The 19,167-nt window shown below is 48.9% G+C and overlaps 1 protein-coding gene across 4 annotated transcripts in view; it reads left to right on the forward strand.

The window, feature by feature from the left end:
* Positions 1-19,167, forward strand: part of TVP23A (trans-golgi network vesicle protein 23 homolog A) — a 37,126-nt gene that overhangs the window by 10,773 nt on the left and 7,186 nt on the right. For 3 of the 4 annotated variants that reach the window (XM_014849930.3, XM_044746508.2, XM_044746507.2), the window contains exons 3-7: positions 15,455-15,599; positions 16,131-16,220; positions 16,458-16,586; positions 17,609-17,737; positions 18,411-18,467. In XM_014849930.3, coding sequence (XP_014705416.1) covers positions 15,455-15,599; positions 16,131-16,220; positions 16,458-16,586; positions 17,609-17,737; positions 18,411-18,467 — 550 coding nt within the window. Of the gene's footprint in view, positions 1-15,454; positions 15,600-16,130; positions 16,221-16,457; positions 16,587-17,608; positions 17,738-18,410; positions 18,468-18,709; positions 19,156-19,167 lie in introns of those variants that run through there. The other variant, XM_014849931.3, reaches the window with a different exon arrangement.

A 19,167-nucleotide genomic window follows, 5' to 3' on the forward strand; every position in this document is an offset into this window, starting at 1 on the left:
TACTCATTCCTTACTCATTACACGACCAAGGAAGCTTCCAGAATGACTCAGAAACAGCCACAAATGGTGTTAATGGGCCTTCACGTTTTAATGTGCTTCTCTCTCCTGGATGCTAAAATACTTTAGACTAGACAGTGCACAGGGACTGGGAGCCGACTGACTCCCAGCCTCAGACATATTCTGTGAAAATTGCAACAGGTCACGTTAGAAACCTGACTTGCTCAGAGTAGATGAACCACAGAGACAGAAGGGAGGTTGGGGGTTACCAGGGGCTGCAGGGAGGGAAAAATGGGGAGACACTGCCCGATGGGTATGGAGGCTTACTTTGGAATGATGGAAAGGTTTCTAAACAACAGTGGGAAGTGTTAAATGCCACTGAATTGTCCCCTTTAAAACGAGTAATTTTGTATGATGTGAATTTCACCTCCATAAACTCTTCTGTTGTATTATTTTTATTTTTTAGACTTTTAAAGCAGTTTTAGGTTCACAACAAAATTAAGGGGAAGGTACAGAGATTTCCCATAGATCCCCTCACGCTCCCCAGCATCAACACCCCCCACCAAATGAACTGTTGGTTATAATTGGTGAACCTATGTTGACACAGCATAATCACCCAAAGTCCATGGCTTACATCAGGATTCGCTCTTGGTGTTGTGCATGCAAAGGGTTTGGATGTGTACCCACCATTACGGGCTCATACGGAATGGTTTCGCTGCCCCCAGAATCCTCCGTGCTCCACCTGGCCACTCCTTTCCCCCCTAAGTTGCCCCTGGCACCTGATCTTTTTACTGTCCCCATAGTTTTGTCTTTTCCAGAATGTTGTATAGTTGGAAGGAGTGTGTATCATACAGGATGAAGCATTTTCAGACTGGCTTCTTCCATTTAATAATATGCAATTAAATCTTTTTTTAAAAAAATCTGGATCGCTGACTTCTTTTGAGAAGCTGTTAGAGTTGGATGGGTGGGCCGAGTTGAGTTGGGGACCTGCCCCTTCTGGGTGGGCCCATCACCCAACCAGTTGACTTATTTACCAGCCCAGCCCAGCCCAGCCCTGTAAGCACCTGAATTTGCAGCCCCTCATCACCCCCCCTCAAGGACAGTGGGGAGCAAATGTTAGTCCGACAACAGCGTTTCTGCGCTTTCCAGGGTACACGAGGCTTTGAGTTGGAATTGCTCTGTAATGCTGCGGTTTTCTCCCCAAACCTCTTGAAGTCACTGCCAGGTGCTTGACGGGCCTGTTTGCCATAGCCCAGCCTCCCGGGGCGGGGGGGGGGGGGGGGAGGCAGGCTGTGTGTGGCCATCCGAGGCTGCTTACCCTGAGTCCCCGTGTTCCTGCTCCTCCCTCGGCATTTGTAAATGCTTCACTTTCTGCTGCCAAATGTATCCTTTAGATCTTCAAATATTTTTAAAAATTCATCTGTTTTTTAATTGCGATATAATTTACGCAGCATAAAATTCACCCTTTAAAGTATATAACTCAGTGGTATATTCCGAAGGTTGTGCAACCACGATCGTTAGCTCATTCTGGAATGTGTTCATCGCCCCCCCAAAGAAACTCTGTGTCGTTTAGATCTCCGTTCTCATCACTGCTAAGCAGCAGCCCCCACTGAGCTCGGTGCCCCTCCTTGCAGCCCCACAGCCCCCGTGTCCACCCCATGTCTGATGGCCAGCTGTTGGGTCCACCTCTTGGGTTTGTTAAAATGTCAGTAAATAGCCAAGAGCCTCCTGGATGCCCTGCCCCAGGACCAGCTCTGAATTAGCGCCTGGAACAGCAGCAGGGGCAGCTGGCCGGACCCTGCGCCATTGTCCATTCTGCTTGGACAGAGGCCCTGCTGTGTCACTTGTTGAATATTTTGATGGTGACCCTGCCTCTCCCACTTATGGCCTGTGGGATCTGGGTTGAAACTGCCCGTTAGCTTCTTTGCCTCCCCCCCTGCCCTGGAGACTGGTGATGTCCGCGAAGGCAGGACCCTGTCCATTTTGTTCCCTGCATTCTCCCAGATCTAGCATGGCGCCTGGTAAATTGTAGGTGCTCAACAAATGTAGGGTCGTGGCTTTAAGCCCAGTTTATCAAACTCCCTTCTTTCCTAAACAATCTTGAAAATCAGTTTAAACCACCGATATGTTGATTGCAAATTCAGTTCCATGTCCTGGTTCAGTTTCAACTACGATTTCGATTTTAGCATTGGTCCTTGTTCTGAGTACCAGATTACCCTGCAGACAGTAAATGCACATCCACAGCGGTTACAAGACCTGCTGCTTTCAGTGCGATGGGGCGTGTCAGTGGTTGATGAAACCCCACATGAAAGAATCGTAAAATACAGCAACAAAATACGTTAGGTTGGAAAATAATATTTTGAATGAATGCCCTTAAAAGGACTTAAAATAACTTTTTACTGTGAAATAATTTCAAATGTACAGGAAAGTAGCGAGAATAGTACAAGGAGCCGATACATAGCTTTTACGTTGACTCAGCAATTGTTAGCACTGCCGTGTGTGTGTGTGTGTTTTCTGAAGTGTTCGAGAGTAAGTTGCACACATCGTGCTCCCTTGCCCTCTAAGAACAGGTTATTCTCTTATATAAGCAGAGTGCAATGACTAAAACTAAAAACCTTATGTAATCTACAGTCCATATTCCAGTGTCCTTTATAGCAACTTTTTTTTACCCGTTCAAGATCTGATCCAGGATCGCCCATCACATTTAGTCATCCTGGAGCAATTCTCAGCCTTTCTTGATCTTTCATGACATGGACAGTTTTGAAGAATAAAGGCCGGCAATTTTGAGGAACGTACCTGAACTTGGGTCTGTCTGGTGTTACGCATGATTTGATCCAGGTTATGGTTTTTGGCAGAAATACTGCAGAAATGCTGTGTTCTAAAAGGACATTTTTTTCCAAGCCCTGCCACTACTAAAGGTGGCCCAGAAGTGGCACTTTTTTGCCCTCCACTACCCCTTCCCTGTACCCCAGCCCCCAGATTTTGGTGTTTGATTCCCCTCGCCATTCACAGAACCCAGGGCTCCTTACAGAGAAGTGGGTTGCAAATCTTGAGGCAGAAACCAGTCCGACTAGACCTGGAACATCCTTTTGTTGCCAGAAGGCACAAATAGTTTTAACAATGTCACAGGCTGTTCTTAAAGAAGAAAGAAACTAGTTTAATGGGGATCCTACAGGCCAGCCTGTGGTAGTGATGCAGTATTTGCTGAATGAATTATATGATTTCACTCAGTTCTCCCATTAAATAAACCGTAAGTTAGCCTCTTTGTTTCTAAGATGCTATCATTTTAAAGCACAGTGGCTCAGTTCTGGCTCTTGGGGGTGGTAAATAAATACCGTATTAATATTTGCCAGCATGCATGGGTGCATCCTGATTCTAGACACATTAAAATGGTCAAAAATAAAAATGTGAGTAAAGACAGGATTCTCCCCATTTTGCAGATGAGGAAACGGAAGCTCCTAAGAGCCAGGTTACAACCCAAGCTCACACAAGACTTAACATGGGGTGCCTTCAAGTCCTGCCCACTTTCTAGCAGAATCCAGTGGCTCTTTAGAAATGAGAGCACGTGAGTGGGTGAATTCTACTTTCTCCTTCCAGTGCCAAAAAAAAAAAGCACCCGCTCTGAGTGAGGGTGGAAACAAACAGGAATACGGTTCCCGACCGCCTTCCTGCTGGCTCATTTCCGCTCCAGGCTTCTGGAAAGTCAATCCTTGGCCTCTGTGCTTTTTTCTCTCCCTAAGTTAGTACCCCTGAGTCTCCTGTTTAAAAGACGCGAGTGTCATTACAGCTGCCCTCATGTGCTCCCCCACCCCCAGCTGCCTTCAGGTAAGACTGGGGGCCTTCATTTTACCACCTGGGTTCTTAGAGGAACCTGATCTTCTTGTCCTTCCTGCCCTTTGAAACGACCTCACAAAACATAAAGTGGATTAGACAGTTAAAACTCTTCAACCTTAGAGGCTGTATTAGTTAGCTATTGCTGCATAACAAATTACCCCCAAACTTAGTGCCTTCAGACAACCAACATTTATTGTCTCCTGCTGTCGCTGAAGGTCAGGAATCTGGGAGCACCTGAGCTGGGTGGTTCTGGCTCAGGGTCCCGTGAGGTTACAGACATATGAAGGCTCGACTGGGATGGGAGGAGCCTCATCCAAGATGGCTCCCTCACGTGGCTGTTGGCAGGAGGCCTCAGTTCCTTCCTGTGTGGGCCTCTCCATAGGGCTGCTCCCAACATGGCAGCTGGCTTCCCCCAGGGATGGTGAGGGAGAGAGCAAGAGTGAGTGAGCAAGACGGAACCCACAGAGTCTCTTATAACCTAGTCTCAGAAGTGTCATACAGTCACTTCTGATGTATTCTGTCAGTCACGCAGACCGGCCCTGGTGGTTCACTGTGGGACTACACAAGACTGTGAATACCAGGAGGTTGGGATCACTGGGGGCCATCTCAGAGGCTGGCTTCTCACAGATCCCAGCCCAAAGGAACAAATGCACATGTGTCTACTGAGTGTCCACTGTGCTCTAAGCCCAGAGTAGGTAGAGGTGATTATCCCCATCTCTCAGGTGAGGAAGCTGGACCAGAAAGGTTGAGTCCCTTGTTTAAAGGCACACAGTAAATGGCAGAGGTGGAATTTGAAAGGCAGTAGTCTGCTTCTGTGGCTACTTGAAAAAAAGTTATTATAGAGTTCCGAACATATGCCCAAGAGAATAATAGAGTGAATCCCATGTACCCCTCGCTCAGCTTCAGCAAGTATCAACTCCTGACCAGTCTTCTTTCTTTTAGACCCTTCCTCTTCATCCTCCCCTGATTATTTTGAAGCAAACCCCAGACATCATATCACATCACTTCAAACATAAATATTTTGATATGTTCTCTCTAAAAGACAAGGGGGCCAGCCTGGTGGCGTCGTGGTTAAGTTTGTGCGCTCTGCTTTGGCGGCCTGGGGTTTGCAGGTTCGGATCCTGGGCGTGGACCTCACGCCACTGGCCAAGCCACGCTGTGGCAGCATCCCACATAAAATAGAGGAAGATGAGCACAGATGTTCGCTCAGCGACAATCTTCCTTGAGCAAAAAGAGGAAGATTGGCAACAGGCTCAGGGCCGATCTTCCTCACCAAAAAAAAAAATAAATAAAATAAAAGACAAGAATTCATTTTTAAAAAACAAAGCCCCAATAGCATTTTCTCACTTTAAAATAATTAGCAGTTCCCAAATATCACCGAATATCCAGCCAATGTCCAAATGTCCTTGATTGTCTCATAATTTTATTTATTTATTATTTGTTTGAACCACAATTGAATAACTTCCACATATTGCAATCAGTTGCTGTATTTCTTCAATATCCCCTTTGATCTATAAGTATTCGCTTCTTGCTCGTTCCCCCCCCCCCCCCCGTAATTGATTTGTTGTTCTGTAGAGCTGCTCACAGGGTCAGTTTTGCTGATTGCATGCCTGTAGTGTGCTTTAGTATTTTCCTTTGTCCCCTATATTTCTTGTAAATTACTTAGCATTCAAGCCTTGATGAGATTCAGGTGTGGGGTTTTTTTTTGGTGCTGGCAGGGGGTTTGTTCTTCCATCAGGGGCTCCTGATGCCTGGTTGTCCTCAGCTGCTTCTCTTGAATTATGTAGGGATTGTGGCATGGTGACATTCCTGTTGTATCATTCGATCTTCATTTGTGAGCCGAAGTGATCTAGACAGAGATACTCCGCTTCTTCAAGTGTTTAGTCGTTGCAGGATACACTTTATAGAGAAGAGGCATCGTAAATGCTTGATCCTTGCCCTTCACTGTCCCGTTCTCAGATACTGAGTTAATTCCCAGCATCCCCCATAGGCCACCACTGAAGGGTCTAAGTATCACACAACTCATGGACAAAGACGTGTTCTCATGGCTACTCCAATTGTCCCACCTTTGGCCAGTGGGAGCCTCTTCCAGTTGGCTTCTGAGTCTTTTTGACCTGACTCTCGTGGCCTTTGACAGCTTCCTTGCTACCTGGGGGTGTTCCGACGTCCCAGCCTCATCGTGTGCGTTTCTCCATCTGTGCCTGCAATCGCTATTTCTCCGGGAGCCCTGATTCCTTTGGAGAATGGAGTTTAGAGGCCACAGTCTGGGTTCGTCTCCAGCGTCAGCTCTCAGGCTCCGTGGCTAGGAGTGTATCAAGCCTGATTATCATCTCCCAGAGGACATATTTTGGGGAGTCACCAAGCTCGTGTCCCTTTCAGTTGACCTATGGTTCATCAGGGGACAGCTGACAGGTGGGGCAGCTATGAAACTCCGGGCGGAGGATGAGTGAGGACATTGGTGCTGGTGGCCAGTCTGCCACTCAGGGCAGCTGCTAGCCCATAAGATGCTTTCGTGCAGGGGCCGGCCAGGTGGCGCAGCGGTTAAGTTCGCACGTTCCGCTTCTCGGTGGTCTGGGGTTCGCTCGTTCGGATCCCAGGTGCGGACATGGCACCGCTTGGCAGCCATGCTGTGGTAGGCGTCCCACGTATAAAGTAGAGGAAGATGGGCATGGATGTTAGCTCAGAGCCAGGCTTCCTCAGCAAAAAGAGGAGGACTGGCAGTAGTTAGCTGAGGGCTAATCTTCCTCAGAAAAAAAAAAAAAGATGCTTTCGTGCAAACTAGAAAAGCTGACCTTTGCTTGGACAGATGCAGTTCCCTCCAGGGCGTGCAGCTGGAGAGTGGAGTGCAGAGCACCCGAATCCAGCACAGCATCACCTTCCTAACTGCTTCTTTGCTCCGACCCTGGGGCTCTTCACTTCATCTCTCTGAGCATCTGTGTTCTCATCTGCAAAGTGGCTCTCTGTCCCCTTCTTATCTTGCTTCTTTTCTTTGGGCTCATTTGTCCCAAGGCAGATGTTATGAGTTGACTTGTATCCTCTCCCACAAAGATATATTGGAGTCCTAACCTCCAGTGCCTCAAAACGTGGCCTTTCTTGGAACTCGGGTCTTGGCAAGTGTAATTATTAAGATGAGGTCATACTGGAGTGGGGTGGCCTCAATCCAATATGACTTGTGTCCTTATAAGAAGCCGGCCACGTGAAGACGGACATGTGGAGAACACCACGTGACAATGGAGGCAGAGACTGGAGCAACGCAGCTACAAGCCAAGGAACGCCAAGGATGCCAGCTGTCATCAGAAGGGAGGAAAGGGGCCTGGGATAGCTTCTCCCTCCAAAGGAGCCCTGTAGAGACGTGACTTTGGACTTCTGGCCTCCAGACTCTGAGGGATAAGTTTCTGTTGGTTTCAGTCACCTGGTTTGTGGTGCTGTGTCACAGCACACCTGGGAAATTCCCACAGCAGGTGACGGCTTTCCTCTATTTCCAGCAGTATCGGTATCACCCGACTGTGCATTAGTAATACAGACTCTCAGGTCTCACCCAGACGTCCCCAGAATCTTCATTTTAACCACAGACCCGGGTAATTCGTATGTGGTGATTCATACGCGTCCTACAAAAGCTGGTTACTCCGCAGCACAAAGGCACTGTTATTTCTCATAATAGCTGGCATTTGCTGCCCACCAGGCCGTAGCCTAAGCCCTTTACCTGCATTGTTATTCTTGTGTAATCTTCCCAGCGGCCCCATGCCGAGGGTACTGTTATCGGTGCGCACGGCCACACGGGTGTGTCGTGCGCGACTCCAGGGAGCACGATCCACAGGGCCCGTGATTGAGTGGTGCCCCCTGGTGGTGTGCAGCACAGCAGCCCAACTCTCATCATCCCATTTTACAGATGAGGACACACGGAGAGAAGTCACTCGCTCAGGGTCACACAGTTCTTCATGGAGGAGCGGGGATCTGAATCCGGGCATGTGATAATTTGCGTCCGAACTTGGCCCTATGACCCTCTGCTCAGTGCCCCCCACCACCCTCTTTCTAAAGGAGAGTCGGTGAAGCCAGCGTCTCTCCTTTCCCCCCATTTCTTTTCTCTCTCTCTCTCTTTTAAATTGTGGTAAAATACACAAAGTGTAAAGTTGACTGTTTCAACCATTTTAAAATGAACAGTTCAGCGGCATTTAGTACATTCACACTGTCATGCAACCATCATCACTGTCTAGTTCCAGAACATTTTCACCACCCCAAAAGGAAACCCCGGACCCATTAGCAATCACTCCCCATTCCCCCATCCTCCCAGCCCCCAGCAACCTCTAATCTGCTTTCTGTCTCTATAGATTTGCCTATTCTGGACATTTCATATGGATGGAATCCCACAATACGTGGCCTTTTGTGTCTGGCTTCTCTCACTGAGCATCATGTTTTCAAGGTTCCTCCACATCGTAGCAGGCGTCAGAACTTCATTCCTTTTTGTTCATGTATTTTTTTTTATTGTGGTTAAATATGCATAACATAAAATTTACCCTTTTAACCATTTTCAAGTGTAAGTTCGGTGGCATTAAATGCATTCACGTTGCTGTGTAAGCATCACCGCCATCCATCTCCTGAACTTTTTCATCTTCCCGAGCTGCAGCCCTGTGTACACTAAGCAAGAACTCCCCATTCCTCCTCCCACAGCCCCTGGTAACCTCTATTCTGCTTTCTTTGTGAATTTGCCTATTCTAGATACTTGAGTGAGTGGAATCACACGATATCTGTGCTTTTGTGTCTGGCTTCTTTCCCTTAACCGAATGTTTTCGAGGTCCGTCCACGTTGTAGAGTGTGTCCGCGCTTCACTCGTTTCTCTGGCTGGATCATCTCCTGGTGTTGGGTAGGCCACATTGTGTTCATCCACTCCTCCGTTCACAGACATTTGGGCTGTCTCCAGCTTTTGGTGATGCTAAATGTTGCTGCTGTGAGCACGTGTGTACAGGTTTTTCTTTGAAGTCCTGTTTTAGCTCTTTGGGGCTCTCCTTTCCTTGGAAAACTCTGGGTCTTTAGCTAAGAAATCTGGCCCTTGATTCCGGCAGCAGCAGGAGGCAGTGGGCTGTGGCTGTGTGGGAGGGAATCCACCGGGATGCCCCAGGGAGAGCAGCAAGCACCCCCTGGCAGGGCCCAGCCTGGGCTGAGCCCCCAGGGGCCACGGACTTGTCCCTGGGGCTTCACTGTCATTTGGCTGTTGAGCACAGCCAGCCTCTGAAGTTGGGATGTGTCTTTAAAAAGAAAGAACAGAAACAAGAGGGAAAATCGTGGCGAGCAGAGGGAAGTCGGTGCTTTTATTCCCTTGCACATGTGCTGACCTTTGCCTCAAAGCTGTGAGGACTCAGCAGCCAGCATCTGCCCAGACATGCCAACAGTCCCAAAACCTGCCCATCCTGGGCTCAGGTGTCCCGGGAGGAGGAAGGTGTGGTGTCGTTTGAAGCAAGAAACTGGAGTCTGAAGGACGGTGGAGCTGACATTGCTTCTGGAACATTCTAGAGAAGATCAGATTCCACCCAGACAATTCATCCCCTGCCTTAGCCAGGGCCCCCAGGTTCTGAAGGGCTTGTAGGGGTCTCTGCTTTTTCAGAGGTGGGTTCCTTCAGTCCCTTTCTGCTTTGTTCCTGAGACTGAGTAACTCGTATTCGAGCATGTGAATCATCTGGGGTCTTGTGCAAATGAAGATTCGGGCTCAGGGGGGTGGGCTGGGTTGGGGCCACCCATCCTGCATTTCTAACAAGCTCCCAGGGCATGTGGGGTGCTGGTGGCAGGGAGAAGCAGCCAAGGGACGGGTGGACGTCCTCTTAGCTGTTCCCCCTTGCACCGGGGCGGCCCCCTTCCTCCCCCGTCTTCACAGCAGCACGCTGCTGTTAGCAGAAATGACTCTTAAGTGGGCGTCAGTGCCGCAGAAATAAATGGCAGCACCCTGCTCATTTTTAACAATGGGGAAAAACATCTGTCTAGGAGAGGCCATCCAGAAAGAGCATCACTGCTCAGGGCTTTTTCTCACTTTCTCCTGTTCACAAAAATCTTGACCATTAATGAGTCAAATGATATATGAGTGATATTAGCCACAGCCCCCAGAGGCCCCCTCTAATCTCGCATCGGAGGTGTCTTATCTCCCGGAAGCCTCAGACGTCTGGGGTAAATGTTGTTGTCCTGTTTCACAGATGAGTAAACAAAGGCTCTGAGCCCTTTAGTCCTTGTCCCTGGCCGTGGACTCAGCAACAATGGAGCACGAAAGGGGAGCCAGGCCCTCTGGCTTTCACTGTGCCCCCTGTCCAGGTTGGGGCCAGGCTGGGGGCCAGGTGGGCATTTGTACTCCATATAGGGGTGGCCTTTTTTTTTTTTTTTTTTTTTGCAGAGGGACTGGTAAGCCCAGAAGAAAGGACCTGCTTTCTGTGATTTTTCTCATGCATCTCGTGTGTCCAACTGTAATGACCAATTACTCAACTGGGGATTTTTAGGTCTGAATTTTTTTTTTTTTCACCACAGATGGCCCCCAGAATATCAGCCCATGGGCTTGGTTTATTCTGAAAGGTGTCTTGCCTCAGTGCAAATGTGATTTCTCTATATTTCTATTTTTTTAATGCAAATTTACATAAAAGTACAGAGAACAATGAACCTGGTGTTCCCATTGCCCAACTTCAGCTGTGATCAGCACATGGCCTGCCCACGTCATCTTCACCCCCAGCCACCCCCCACCCCCGGGTTATTTTGAAGCAAATTCTAGACATCATCTGAGATGCTTTCTTTTAGTGGCAAAGTAAACCAAGCAGGAAAGATGCTGTCTTTCCTCCGACCTTTGCCACAGGGAAAAGCAGACAGCTTCCCAGAGTGTCAGACAGATGGCTGAGAATTTAAAATAGGATGTTTGAGGAGGAATTCAAGCTGGAGACAGTCATAAAAAACCAGAGTATGGTTTTCAAAGTAATTTAAACAAATAAAGGGCGACTTTTAAGGATACCGTTAGATGACTGCTAAATTTAGGATTGAATCAATTTTTCCCCCAAAATCAACCTCTCTTGGAAGTCTGTGGGAAAGGCGAGATGGGGGCCCATGGGACACTCACTTTCCCCAGTTTTACTGTATTTACTCTGTCCAGGCAGAGCACGCCCCCGGGCTGTGTCCATTTTTTAGAGTGGTTTTAGATTTACAGAAAAATTGCGCAAAAAGTCCAGAGAGTTCCCATAAGCCCCTTCTCACCCCAAAGTTCCCCCTGTTGTTAACATCTTGTGTTAGTGTCGTACGTCTGTTACAGTTGAGGAACCAGTATGTTATTATTAACTCAAGTCCAGCGTTTACATCAGGGTTCTTGCTTGGTGCTGTGCAGTTCTATGGGTTTTGACAAATGTGTGACAAGTGTCCACCATCACAGCATCGTACAGAGTGGATTCACTGCCCTAAAACTCCCCTGTGCTCCGTCGTTTCATCCTCCATCCCCCCAACCCCTGGCCACCACGGATCTTTCTACTGACTCCATAGCTTGGCCTTTGCCAAAATGTCATATACAGTCATGCGCCACATCACGATGTTTCGGTCAACAACGGACCGCACATATGACGGTGGTCCCGTAAGATCAGTACCATAGGGCCTAGGTGTGTGGTGGGCTGTGCCATCTAGGTGCGTGTGAGTACACTCTGTGATGTTCGCACAACGACGAAATCGCCTAACGACGCATTTCTCAGAACGTGCCCCGTTGTTAAGCAACGCGTGCCTGCAGCTGGAATCATACAGCACACGGCCTGTCCAGACTGGCTTCTTTCACTTTGTAACATGTATTTCAGGTTCCTTCGTGTCTTTTCATGACTCGGCTGCTCATTGCTTTTCAGCGCTGAGTAACATCCCATTGTGTGGATGGCCCACAGTTTACCCATTCACCTATTCCGACACTTCTGAGGAGCTTCCAATTTGGGGCCATAATGAGTAAAGTTGCTGTAAACATCTGTGTGCTGTTTTTTGGGCAGATCTAAGTTTCCAGCTCATTTGGGTAAATACTGAGGAGCGTGATTACTGGATGTGTACCATGTAGAATTTTTAGGGTAACTTGCAAACATTTTGGTGAGGGACTTAATCAGAATTTTTTTTTATCGCGATGTACTGTGCATACGGTAAAGTGCACTCATCTTAAGTGTACGGTTCAATGCTTAGTTACACACGTGTACACACGAGATCAAGACGTGGATCATCTCCAGCCCCCAGACGGTCACCACCCCCTCACCCATCCCCGGAGATGACACTGCCCTGACTTCTAGCCAATCCGTTGGCTCTGCAGCTTCTCAGAGCAGATTTGTTTTTTCAGGGGAAGGGACCAGGAGTGGCAGTCTGCTTTGTTTTGTTTTGTTTTGAATGGAGACTAATTTCATCACCAGATTGTTCCTGCCAGCCTGGAGCAGGGGTTGGCACACGTTCTGGGTCAATATTTTCGGCTTTGCAGGCCAGCGAATGAGTGAGCGTGGCGGCGTGCCAATATAACTTTATTCACAGGACCAGGAAGTGGGCCACAGTCGGCTCTTGGGGCGAGTTTGTGAATCCAGTATAGGGCGGCGCTTGTCCTTGGTCAGATTCATGTCCAGGCACCACTCCAAATCTGCGCCCGTGTGTCCGGGGACAGGGGCAGCCTTGGGCACATTTTGAGGCCTCCTGAGGGGCCTTTCGTGCACATGCCAGGCTGAGGAGCTTCTGCGTTTCCTTGTAAGGAGGAAGACAATAGTGTGCTGGGGCTCAGAACTGGGAAAGTGGGTTAAACTTGAACCAAAGCGCATCAAGACTCTCCTCACCTTGGCCACACTTTAAGCAATCTCATTTCCACCTTTCTCCATCTGTCTTTCTTCCTCCACTCCTTGAGGTCACAGACTTCTCCCTGGCCGGTGGAGGAGAGCCTTGGGTACCGAGTGGAAGATGCTACCTGTTAAAGTCGAGGGATGTAGATTCTTCAGTGAGAGCGGAGGGAGGCACGGATCTGGACCATCAGGGGTCTGGGGGGATCCCTGCAGACATCACAGTCCACCCCTGGGGAATCAGACAGAGAAAGCTGTGGTCAGAGGGGAATTCTACTATTTGGCTCCTTGGAGGTGGGACAGTTTCGAGTGACTTGAGGGCTGAGGTACCAACAGCTGTTCACAGTTACTGAGCCTGGTCCAGGTTTCAAGCACATTATGCGTCCCACCTTCACTGCATCTCCTTAACATCCTTGGATGTGGCACCTGTTGGCATTCCCATTTTACAGGAGCAGAGACTGAGGTGTCGAGAGGTTACGTAGCATAGGGAAGGGCCATGGAGCTTCTCAGAGGACGTGAAGCCTGGCAGCCTGGCACCTCTGCACGGTTTACCTCCCGAGGGGGGACCAGGTGGGTGCCTGGGAGGGTGGAGTTGGAAGCCAGTGGCTTTGAGAGATGGAGGTGATGTCACCGTGTCTGTGTGTGCTCTGCGGCTGCGGAGGTGGCCGGAGAGAACGCTGGGAGGACGAAGGACCCCATGGCAGGGGAGGGTGGACGGGCTTAAGCCACGCCCTTCACAACTCTTGAGACTGGAAAACTGACGCAAGACCGCATTAGTGTAGCTGGGGACACAGGGGGTGCGAGCTGCGGGGGGCCGAGGGAGGCCTCGCACGGCTGCCTGGGGAGCACCCTGCATAAAACAGGATTAGAGCCGTATTTGAAAGCGCAATTGGCATCCTTCTCTACTTGCTTTGGGCTTTGTTTGAATCAAATAATAATAATAATAATGCTTTCCATTACAAGTTAAGGGAACAGTCAGTTTCCAGGACCCAATTAAGCAGAACCTTCCAGCAACTGGAATTTTTTCTGCATTTTATTTCAGGAAACCACAGCCAAAAAAAGAAAAAGCGGGCGGGCAGGGGATTTATTCGAATGCATTAACTTCCAGGTTTGACCCTGGATCAGTGCAGTCGGGTCTCTCGGACATCTTTTAAGTCTGTCTTGTTCTACAAAGACAACAGATGTTCCCCGTGATCCTTAACGGACTGATTACAGGGTTTGACATGACAGACATTTGCCAAGAATCTTAAATGCCCGGCGCTATTGGGGATATAAAATTATCTAAAATGTGGTTTCTGCCCTCGAACAATTTTCAGTCATCGCAAGAGGACTCATCTTCAGGGTGAAGGGGCCAAATTGTATCGAGTCAGTTAGTTGAAAGAGCCTCAATAAGATTTAAGGCAAAAAGGGTATAAGAGACTCCCAAGAGTCTTATCTTCTGGAACATTCCAGATTTGGAAGTTCTACGTGATCACGTCTAATTCTTAAGTGCCGGCTACACCTCCCAGGCTGGCTCTTCCTCCAGGCTGCCAGGAGAGCTCAGCCTCCGAAAAGCACGGATGAGAAACGTTCTGGTGAATGGCCAGTGTTTGGGGCTCTCTGCCTTTGGAAGATGCAGACGTCACTATAAATTGTGTTTCTGAGCCTTCGTTCACAATCCCTTGGGAGTCAGAAACGCACGGTTCTCTAGGAGCTGACGCTGCGTACTATGACCTCACGAGCAGCTCCTCCCCGCTGCAGGCCTGCGGGTTCCCTCTGATCATCCCAGAGTTTGCAAGCTGGCGGCTCGAGGACCAGCATAAAACAGCCTGCGATATTTTATTAACATAATTAGTCACCATTATTTAAAAATCTGATTTCCCATCCCAAGTCTGGATTTCTGGCTTCTTGTGCAAATATCAGGTCGGCATTACAGGGTGAGGTATGCTGAGTAGCGTCGCCTCCCCTTCCTCCCTACACTGGGTGGCACTTCGATGGCCATCTATCCTCGGGCTTGCTCTGTTGCTTTCTTGCAGTTAAGTGTTTTTGGATACCTGTACTCTCCCGAGGTGGATTCCAAAGAAAGAAATAGAAAGCTATGAGTGTCTTCTGCCTGGCCCGTGTCACCCACCACCGTCACCTCCGTGACCCCTGTAGGTATTCGCTATCTATCTATTCTAGAAACATGCATGACCCTTGTTAATGACCTTCCCTTGGGCTCCTGTCTTTCAGACTTTTTTTTTCCTTAAAAAAAGCAATTGATGTAGGATGAGTGTATTCCCCTTGGTTCTCTCTTCTTCCGTGTCTACAGGCAGAGTGAATAAGAACCATCTTCCTCTAGGGTAAATTTCATCATTCAGGTGCCACTCACTATGAGCAGCTATGAGTTAGACCCGCCGCCTTCACGTCATGATCACTTCCCTCTGTCCAGGAACACGCATTCCCCGATGACATGAGACTCTGCACCCGTGGGTGCACGTGGATTCGGCGCCCAGTTACTGGCGGAATAACCCGACCTTAACCTTTAGGGAACTGGTCATTCTCGCTGCAAGGCAGGAAGGTGTGACCCTGGTCACGTTTCATTTCAAAGGTGACTGAGTTTCGGAGAGGGCAAGTGATATTTGGGATCGAGGCAGGGGAAAGTACTGGATTCTTCGAGAGGGAGAGAAGAAACTGCTAGTGTAATGATGACTGGTGTGGCCCTTCTTATTTAGTGATGTGGCCTCAGGGCTGCGGCCCGACTGAGTTTGGGCTTGAAGTGCACTGGGGGGAACATGGAAAGTCAGAAACCGTGGCATGACTTCAGCGACTGCCCTTTGGCCCTGGACTGAGGGGGCGTCTGGGTTCTTTCCTAGGCACCCCTTGGCCACTTTTTTCCACCTGTTTTTCCGAGTGAGTGCCACTGTCACCTACGTGTGCTGTGACTGGTTCAGCAGAAGCTTTGTGGGCTGTTTTGTCACTGTGCTTCTCCTTCTGTCCTTCGACTTCTGGTCTGTGAAGGTAAGGCCCCCTTGCCTGTGACACCGTTGCTCCCCAAACACGTGGGCTGCGTTTCCGGGTGGTGACACTGCTGATGCATGCGGCTGATTTGGGCCAAGAGGTACTTTGGTTTAAATTGCTGACACACAGTTAAGAATACTGAGCCAGCATCACTTTAAATTAGAGAAAAAACACATTATTTAGTGTTGAAAAAATGGCTTCTGAGTATGAATTGTCATGGTTGCAAATGTGTACGAGATGAGGGTGAGAATTCCATAGGGCTTTGGATTTTTTGGTAAAGTTTACATATAATATATTTAAAACATATATTTGGTGGTAGCGGGGATCCTGTCACTTTTCAAGGTAAGCTTAGTTAAAAATTAGAAGCCTTGAAACTGATTTTGGGGAACCACACAGGTCAGTCCCGCCCTCCTCCTGCTCCCAGTCCAAGTTCAACGTGAATCGGTGACTTCATCTTATTCCTCGATGAAAAGATGACGACGCTCTCCTTGCCTGTGGCACGCTTACAGTCATTTTGTCCACCTTCCTCAGAATGTAACCGGAAGACTCATGGTCGGCCTTCGCTGGTGGAACCAGATAGATGAAGACGGGAAAAGCCACTGGATTTTTGAAGCCAGAAAGGTATTGTCCATTACGAGTCATCGAACTAGAACCGGAACACGGCTGTGGGAAGTTGCCGTGGGTTCCTCTTGGGCTTCGTGCCGATCTGATTCCCGCCCTACGCGACGCCCATCGCTGCTGGCGCTCCGTTCAGAGTCGTGTGGGAGCAGAAGCCCATGTGAAATACACGAAAGTGGCAGCATGCTCCTTTGCGACCATTTTCACGGTTTTGAAAACGGAATCTCTTTCCTGCCACAGGTCACTCCAAATAACATGGCTGCCACGGAAGCTGAGGCGCGAATCTTCTGGCTTGGCCTCGTTATCTGCCCGATGATTTGGATCGTGTTCTTTTTTAGCACCTTATTTTCCTTGAAGCTAAAGTGGCTGGTAAGGCAACACCTTGACTTTGATGTTGCTGTGACATCTGCACAGAACCACTGGTGGCAGGAGTGGGTTTTTATTGATCGATTAATTGATGATGGAAACAGCTTTATTGAGATATAATTCACATAGTAGGCAGTTCACCCATCTAGTGTGTACAATTCAATGGCTTCTAGAATATTCAGAGTTGTACAACTATCACCACAATCAATTTTAGGATATTTTCATCACTGCAAAAAGAAACCCTGTACCCTTGAGCCATCACCCATTCCCCCCGCCATGCCTCTGTTCCCCTTGTTCCCACTAATCTTTCTGTTTCTATAGATTTGCCTATTCTGGGCATTTCCTATATATGGAATCATACAACATATGGTCTTTTGTAGCTGCCTTCTTTCCCTTAACATAATGTTTTCGAGGTTCATCTGTGTTGTAGCAGGTATCATAATTCTTTTTTATGGCTGAATACTATTCCATTGGATGGACATGCCACATTGAGTTTAGCCACTCATCTGCTAATGGACATTTGGGCTGTTTCCACCTTTTGGCTCGTCTGACTCATGCTGCTACGAGAGGGTTTCTAGAAAAAGCGTATGGCATCCTACCTTGGACAGGGAGCCCCTCCCAGGGAACCCTAGCTTTGGAGTTCTGAAGTTTTATCTCAGAATCATCATACTTCATTGCCATGATCTGGTTCATTCAACGAGAAAACAAAATATCCACAGACAGTATAGAAACAACAGCATCATTAAAAGTGTGGGCTCTGCGGTTTGGATTCTGGCTGGACCACGCATCAGCTCCGTGACCTGGCAACTTTGGTTTCTCTGTGCTTCAGTTTCCTCCCTGTCGAACGGGACGGTCATGGCACCAGACTCTCGGGTTGTTGACAATTATGAAGTGTCCATGAGTACTGTAGGTGCTCGATAAAGGTCGGCTGTTACTACTCGGTGTAGGCCAGAGCCCCTTTGACTTGGTGTGGGAGGAGCGTTTCCACACGTGCCCTGAGAAGACCCCCTTTGCTCTGAGTGCAGGCCCTCGTGATAGCTGGGATTTCTCTCCAAGCCGCTAACCTGTATGGCTACATCCTTTGTAAGATGGGCGGCGAGAGTGACATCAGCAAAGTGACGGCCAGTTTCCTGTCCCAGACGGTGTTCCAGACGGTGAGTTACTGAAGTCTGACTCCTGGACCTCTGCTCTCCAGACGCTCAAAGTTAGGCAGGCTGTTGGCAACTGCTGCTTTTAATGTTTCCCAGTAGCAGCCAGCCTGCCACTGTTTGGTTTTTCTCTATCGTGGTAAAATATACATAACATAAATTTACCATTTTAACCATTTTTAAGTGAACAGTTCAGCGCATGAAGGACATTCACACTGTCATGCAACCGTCACCACCATCCCTCTCCAGGACACTTCCATCTTCCCAAACTGAAGCTCGTGCCCTCCTCCCAGCTCCGGGTAGCCAGCATCTCCTTCCTGTCCCTGTGAATGTGACTACTCCAGGGACCTTGCATAAGTGGAATCATACTATTTGTCCTTTTGGGACTGCCACTGTTAGTTTTAGGTGATTTTTTAAAACTATACTATTAAGAACCACAAAAATTTTTTCTTTTAACCTAGCACATATTTCCAGAAGTGAGAAATAGTCTTTTAGATTTGACCGCGCTCATGCTGAAGTGGTCTGTGCCATCTTAAATCTGAACCGTGCTGCTTTGGCGGGATATTGGGCAACAGCTCTGTGTGGTCGGCACATTGTGGGTTGGCTCTGGCCTTGAGTCAGCAGAATCAGGCCACTCACGTGTGAGGACAGAAAGCCATGTCAACTCTTCCCCTTGCAGGCCTGCAGCGACTTCCAGAAGCCTGGCCTCGAGGGGCTGGAGATCCACCAGCATTAGGTAAGAGGTGGGATGGAGGCGGCATCTGGGCGGCTGGGGCTGGGGGCTTGTGAACCTGCAGCTCCCTGGCTGGCTCGGCTGTGCCTGCGGTCCAGAGGCGTCCCCCACTGCCCTGAGCAGCCGGTGCGTAGCTGGCGGGACCAGCCTGTGCTCTGAGCCTTCTGGGGGCTATGCAGCCTCCTCACCCTTTAGAAGGGTCCCAGCTTCCCCACCTGAGCATGTGCAAATTCGCCCATGTGCAGGCATGAAGGAGAGGTGGAAGGGAAAGGAGAGATGGAGGGAAAGAACACGGGGGCTGGTCCACCCTTCCACTTACACGCCCGGAGGATGGAAAACAGGAATTTGCTCTTCCCCCCGCTGGTCTCGGTTCCTGTGCATCTCTCACACACAGCAAGCATCTCACGGCACTGTGGATAATTCTAGAGTTTACATCTCTCTCCTTTTTATGTAATTAAAATCACACTGTGAGCTATCTGGTGTGAAGCTAAAATTACTGGATATAGGGTACACAGACTACCGTGCAGGGTACAGACCCCAATTCTGTTTACGTGGGTGATTTAAGGGCTTTTCGAGGCTGTTTGGCCACACCCAGCTGCATCGGATGCTTGCCCTCAGAGCACGCCCTGGTGCGAGGGCCTGCTGGTGTTAACTGTTCCTCGCTCTGGAGGGTAACTGAATCCAGGACTGTGTGCGGTGGAGC

Source organism: Equus asinus, chromosome 14 (genome assembly GCF_041296235.1).
Source record: "Equus asinus isolate D_3611 breed Donkey chromosome 14, EquAss-T2T_v2, whole genome shotgun sequence".
Classification (NCBI taxonomy): Eukaryota; Metazoa; Chordata; class Mammalia; order Perissodactyla; family Equidae; genus Equus; species Equus asinus.